The sequence below is a fragment of the Varanus komodoensis genome, unplaced genomic scaffold (assembly GCF_004798865.1).
Source record: "Varanus komodoensis strain SLA01 unplaced genomic scaffold, ASM479886v1 scaffold53, whole genome shotgun sequence".
In the NCBI taxonomy this organism is placed as follows: Eukaryota; Metazoa; Chordata; class Lepidosauria; order Squamata; family Varanidae; genus Varanus; species Varanus komodoensis.
Window position 1 is genome coordinate 2,179,605 of NW_025336126.1, and position 5,764 is coordinate 2,185,368.

A 5,764-nucleotide genomic window follows, 5' to 3' on the forward strand; every position below is an offset into this window, starting at 1 on the left:
AGCAGGATAGGTGGTGACAGGCACGACTCCCGGGGTCTGGGTGTCAGAAGCACAGCTGTGCACAGGATCCCCACGGCTTACTGAGAATGACCCTGAACGGGCCAGAGCACCTGCCTGAGAGGAGCACGGCCCTAAAGGCCAAAGCCTCCAACCTTGTGCCTGGTTCACCAAGGCCAGGGAATCCAAAGGGAGAGACACAGCAGCGATCCTGTGCACACTGCCGGTTCTCCAGCAACAGTGCCACATGCTGTGAGTGGTATGTTTACACCAGCCTTCCCCAACCTGGTCCCTTCCAGATGTGCTAGACAAATCCCAGAAAGCCCAGCTGTGCTTGGTAGGGGTTAATGGGATTTGTGGTCCAACATACCTGGAGGGCATTGGACTGGAGAAGGCTGACTGGCACTTTTGTTGGTCTCAAGCATATTGAAGCGCTTCACTCTCGCACTATCCGCTCTGGCAGTCAAATGGCCGGCAGACCAAGGTGGGAGCGTGGGCCAACGCGCTCGTTTGCCCCTGTGACGTCGGCTTGGCTTCCCTCCAACTTTTGCAATGACACACATCCTTCCTCACGTGCAGAATGCCAGTTTCCAGCCCCGGATGGGTCTCCAGTTTTTTGGCTTCCTAGAGCCCTCTCTTGTACAAATGGCAGATGATTAGTTTTTGGGGTTTTTTTTCAGTTTTTAAAAAAACAAGCCTCCATCCCTTGTCCTGAAGCTGAAAAACTGTTCTGGGAAGCAGGAGGCACAGGAGGTTGTTCCTAATGTCACAGGCAGGCCATCAAATCAGCAACTCCGCATACCCCTCTCCTTGTTTTCCCTGAGCTTGGTCCTCAAGAAAAGATGCTACGTGTGCGACAGCCACAGGCAAAGAGCGTGCGCTCTGCAGCACAGTGGCTTCCACTCCTATGTACATAATTCCTTATCAGCACTGCCTGCACTGACTGAGCAGACTGGGGTTGCAGTCCAACAACCCCCAAGGGACCATGTTTTCCCCAGCTCAGACCTCAAGCGTCTCTTAAGGCACGGTCATAAGCACACTTAGGCAGCAAAAAACTGCAACACCCAGGATTCCCTGGGGCACAATCCTATGGCTGGCAGATGCTGTCTGGCCAGCCAGAGGAGAAGGTGGAGTTCCTGCTACTACCTTGGGAAAGTGGAGGCTGTGTCCTTGCCGTGGGGCCCCAAGGTTGCAACAGAGGGGACCCTGCTTTTGGCGGGGGACTCTGCCATCCCGGCTCTCCCCACACCAGCTGCAGCCCTGAACGTGAAAGATGGTCTTTGAGGCAGCTGCTGGGAGGGGATTCTGGGGGGAGAAGCGAAGCACCGCTGTAGTCCATCAAATCCAGGCAGGGTCGCAGCCTCTACTCCTCACAGAGCAGGGGCATTTAGACATCCAGAATTGGCCATCTAAATACCTCTGAGGGGAGGGGAGGGGAGGGGAGGGGAGGGGAGGAAACCATTCTAACCTCCATGCCACTCCCATCCACCCCTGGATGTGTGGAAGCTTCCGAGTTCTGAGGGTTCATGTTATCCCCACGGGACTGTGCGCTTAGCCGACTGCGTAGAGCACCCAGGTGCAAGCATGTCTTAAGGCTCCTCTCCCCAGCTCAGTGCCTTCCGGAAATGTCGGACTGCCACTTCATTATCACCACCCAGGCCTGCCATAGACGCGTATCTGTGTCCAAAACTCCTGTCTGCTCTAACAGCCAAGCCTCTGCCATCTCTTCCCCCAGTACTCCTGGGAAATGCCGCTTGGTGAGGGTGATGGGAATCCTTTACTAGACTGCCCTGGACCTTCTCGCAGCACTCCAGTTCCCAGGAATTCCAGTGGCGAGGGGATGACCAGCTGCAGCATGAGATGCCCCAAGTTGCCACAGCTGTGCCCACATCCTTCCATAACCGCCCTGGTCTGAATCTCCCAGCAACCTTTGGCTACTGGAACAGTATGCACCACCACCACCACCTCTCTGCCAAAATAGATACCTCCATGAGCAGTGCCCTTAGGGAACTGCCCCACTACCCCTCCCCTGCCCAAATACTGGTTCTGAGCCCTGTATATGCAGATATTCCCTCCACTTTGTAACACCAAGTAAAAATGAAAATAAGAATTTAAGAATTAGCTTGGCATGATCCACTAAAGCTGGTACCTTCTCTTTCAACAGCATTTCTTTGACTAGCTATAAAAATATGGTACGGTCCCCAGCACAGGAGGTGTTCTTCTTTCCCCACACCCCTGCTCAAGAAAAAATGAGGTTGCCAGTGTTGGTGCGGCCCATTTGGGGTGGCCCCTGAAAATTGCAATTTTTCCTTCACCACCACATAGGCTTGAGATGGCACAATCCGAATGGCGTAAAATGCTGGCACTTTCCTTTTTCTGCTCGGTTCAATAAAACAAGATGGCAAGTCCCAGCAAGGTTGCTTCCATGGTTCGCATCCTCAAGCACGGTGCATCTAAACCAGTGGATCAGTCCAGATGTGTGCAGAGTTGGCATTATTATCCTCAGGGTTCAACCAAGCCAACATGGTCTCTTGAAGATGCCATTTCTTGGACCACAGCATTTCTCATCCTGTTAATGACTTCTAGAGTTGACATGATGCAGACATCCAAGGTTCAAGGTGACAGGCAGAACTGGGAAGACCCACCCACCAAAATTTTATCCAAGGTGGCTTCCAAAGTTAAGGATCCAGGCATAAACTGTTCGCTTCCAGGCAAGATGGTATCCAAAACCAGTGCTGTTCTAAATCCATTTAAGTGCTTCAAGATGACAGTAAAAGTTGACATCACTGAAAAATCCTCATTTGATTCATCTACAGTGGCTTGTAAAAGCTAGCGATGCCCTGAACCATAATTTTTATCTCTTGTGGCTGGCTCATCAGTTTCATCTGTCTCAAGACAAGACACCTCACCGGAAACAACTAGAGTTTATGGGATTGGCTAACCATTCAAGATGAAGTATGATCTTAACACAACCCGGAATTGGTGACCTGATTCTTCCATGGGAGCAAGTGGACTTGGCATTAACAGGAACAAGACCTTCTGCAACAAAGCTAGATGTCTACAGTTCAAACACCATTTGGGCTGGTATAGGCAAGAATGCTATGGCCTTCCAGTTTATAAAGGAGAATTTTTCCCCGTTTCCTTCAGGCCTTGGGGACAAGTGCTGCATCTACCACTGTTCCACCATGAGGTCTATCATGTGGGTGACACCGAGGTCAGGAGAATCAAAGAAGTCCGTGCAGAAGATGCTGCTGCCAGCAGGGCTAGCGGAGCCAAGGCCTGATGTGGAGCCTGAGGTCAAGGCCTCCAGCCAATCAACGGGGTCAAATCCAGCACGGGTCCCATTCCCTCGCCAGGCATCTGGGGGAGACGGGGGCATCTCCAGAGAGTCAGGGGAGAACACGGAGGACAGCGAGTCCAGCGACGCTGACGAAGAGGAGGCTGTCGAGAGGAAATCGTAGGGGCCAGGGAAATCAAAAATGGCAGAGGCCACCAGAGGAAGCTCGCTGCTGGACCGGCGCTTCTTCGGTGGTGATGCTTCTTGGTGGGCAAGTGGGGAAGGGGCAACTCTGTCAGGGACTTCTGGGGTCAGGGCAGGCGCCTGAAGGAGGTTGCCTATAAAAAGAAGAGGAGGAGAAGAAAGGATAAACCTTCTTCTGATTCATTTGAATCAAGGCTCACAACAGACGGCCGACCTGCTTCTACTGTAATGTGTGAACTGTGGCTTTGAGAGTGTGGCCATGCGACTCCCCCACTGAATAACCAAGAAGCATACCCTGCTTATCTGGATTTAGGGGTTGTGTTTCCAGGACAGAGAAACTGATTCTGAAACCGGCCTGAGACCCAGTTACCACATCTTTGTTCTTGTAGCTCTTTGCTTGCTTGCTACTCAACTTTTCCTTCAGCTGAATCTGGTTGAAGGCTGCCCCCTGGTGGTCAGTCAGGAGACGGGAGCCATTTTCTCACCTGTACACATCAGCGGTTCCTCCAAGATCTCTTCAATGGATTGGCTTGGCACCAGCTGCACAAAAGGAAGGGAAGGAAAGAGATGCTATAAAGGGGCCACTCACCCAGCTCTGGGGCAGGGCTTTCTTTTTTTAGCACAGTGCTGACTTTCAGCTATGTTTGTGGTCAAGAGAATCATAGAATAGTAGAGCTGGAAGGGGCCATGAGGGCTATCCAGTCCAACCCCTGCTGTTGCAGGACACCACCTTACACCGTCCAGCTGGCTGCCCAGTTTCGTTTTGCATGTCTCCAGTGCGGGAGAGCCCACCACCTCTCTGGGCAGCTGGTTCCCCTGTTGTATTGCTCTGACATAATACAGTCTGGCAGCTCATCTTCAGAATTTTTCAAGGCAAGCCTTTAGCCCTGAAATGTATTGTGGTTGATGGTGATAATGATAATTTTATACAGCTAGGCACCCACAAATGTTGCAGGGAGAGGGGAGAGAGAAGACAGCCAGTGTGGCACAGAGACTAAAGGACACTGAAGAGGCCTCTTCAGCCAAAGGATGATTCTTATCCTAAGTCTGCGTTTTACAGGCAAAGCAAAAGCAGTAGGAAGTGGACTGACCACCCAGGTTGGGAGGGTGGGATGCGCTCGGCAGGTGCCCCATCCCCATCCTTGCAGTACCTGAGCCTTTTGGATGGCCTCTTGGAGCTCCTCCTCCAGAGAACGGGTTCCTGGGGCAGGGGCTGGGGCAGAGGGGCTGGCTGTGATCTCAAGGGGCAGCTCCATATCGGAATTAATTGGCTCGCAGGACGGAGGGCACAAAACCTGGCGGAAACAGAATGGTGCACAAGTGGCGGGAGGCCAGTCCAGCTGCTGCTGCCTCAGGCCCTTCTCTAAATATCCAGCAGTCCTCCTAGAAGTCAACCTGCTGCTGTCCCAGCAGGGCCAAACCGACCCTCCCTAACACAGGGCTGCAGAATCCCAGACCCAGGGGCCCACATGGAGCCCTCCAGCAGAGCCAGGAAGCCAGACCCCTTTCTCTGACTCCTCCCCTTCCCCTAATTCCCAGTGTTTCGCGGTTCCCAGCTTCTGTTCCTCCCCACAACCCTCTGGTGCTACAGTGCTGACTGACAGGCAAACAGACCAGCTGCCTCTTTCACTGCCATCTGGACCGCCCACCCTCCCCAGCACAAACGCCCTGGACTGTTCCTCTCACAATGAGCCCCTCGCAGCCTCGGAGGCCAGCCCAGGCAACCCGCCTGCTTACCATGAAACCATCTTCCCTGCCTCCTCGCTCCTTAGTGCACTCCCTCTTGGGGACGTAAGGCGGAGGAGCACCCTGCTGGCTGGGGGCTGGCAGCGCCGCCCCCTTGCGACGGTTCTTGATCCGCTTGTGCATCTCCAGCTCCACACGGAGGTCACCCTCGTGATGCGGCTTCAGCTCCGGGTCCTGGTGGAGCTTCAGCACCAGGTTCTCAGCAACCCGCTGCTTCTCCCGCAGGGCCTGGGCCTCCTCATCCAGGTCAGCAGGGGCCAAGCGGGTACTGGAGAGTGGGACAGGGGGTGGCTTGGCCCGGGACACCTGGTAGGGCTTGAGACGCTCCAGCAGGGCTGGCTTGGTGCCCGAAACAGGGAGCCCCCGCTTCCGGAGCTGCTGGCGGAGTTCAGAGACCTGGGAATGAGAGCAGAGGAACAACACCTGGCAGGAGACCGCGCCCGCGCCCGAGAACCGCACCGCGCCCAAAGACCGCGCCGCGCACGCGCCCAAAGACCGCGCCGCGCACGCGCCCGAAGACCGCGCCGCGCACGCGCCCGA

At 54.4% G+C, this 5,764-nt stretch overlaps 1 protein-coding gene across 1 annotated transcript in view; it reads right to left on the minus strand.

Moving 5' to 3' along the window:
* Window positions 1–1,446: 1,446 nt before the first annotated feature.
* Window positions 1,447–5,764, minus strand: part of MAMSTR (MEF2 activating motif and SAP domain containing transcriptional regulator) — a 31,113-nt gene continuing 26,795 nt past the window's right edge. Inside the window, exons 8-11 of the mRNA XM_044447700.1 lie at window positions 5,216–5,620; window positions 4,630–4,773; window positions 3,964–4,018; window positions 1,447–3,612 (exon numbers count right to left, since the gene is read on the minus strand). Coding sequence (XP_044303635.1) covers window positions 3,167–3,612; window positions 3,964–4,018; window positions 4,630–4,773; window positions 5,216–5,620 — 1,050 coding nt within the window. The 3' untranslated portion in view covers window positions 1,447–3,166. The remainder of the gene's footprint in view (window positions 3,613–3,963; window positions 4,019–4,629; window positions 4,774–5,215; window positions 5,621–5,764) is intronic.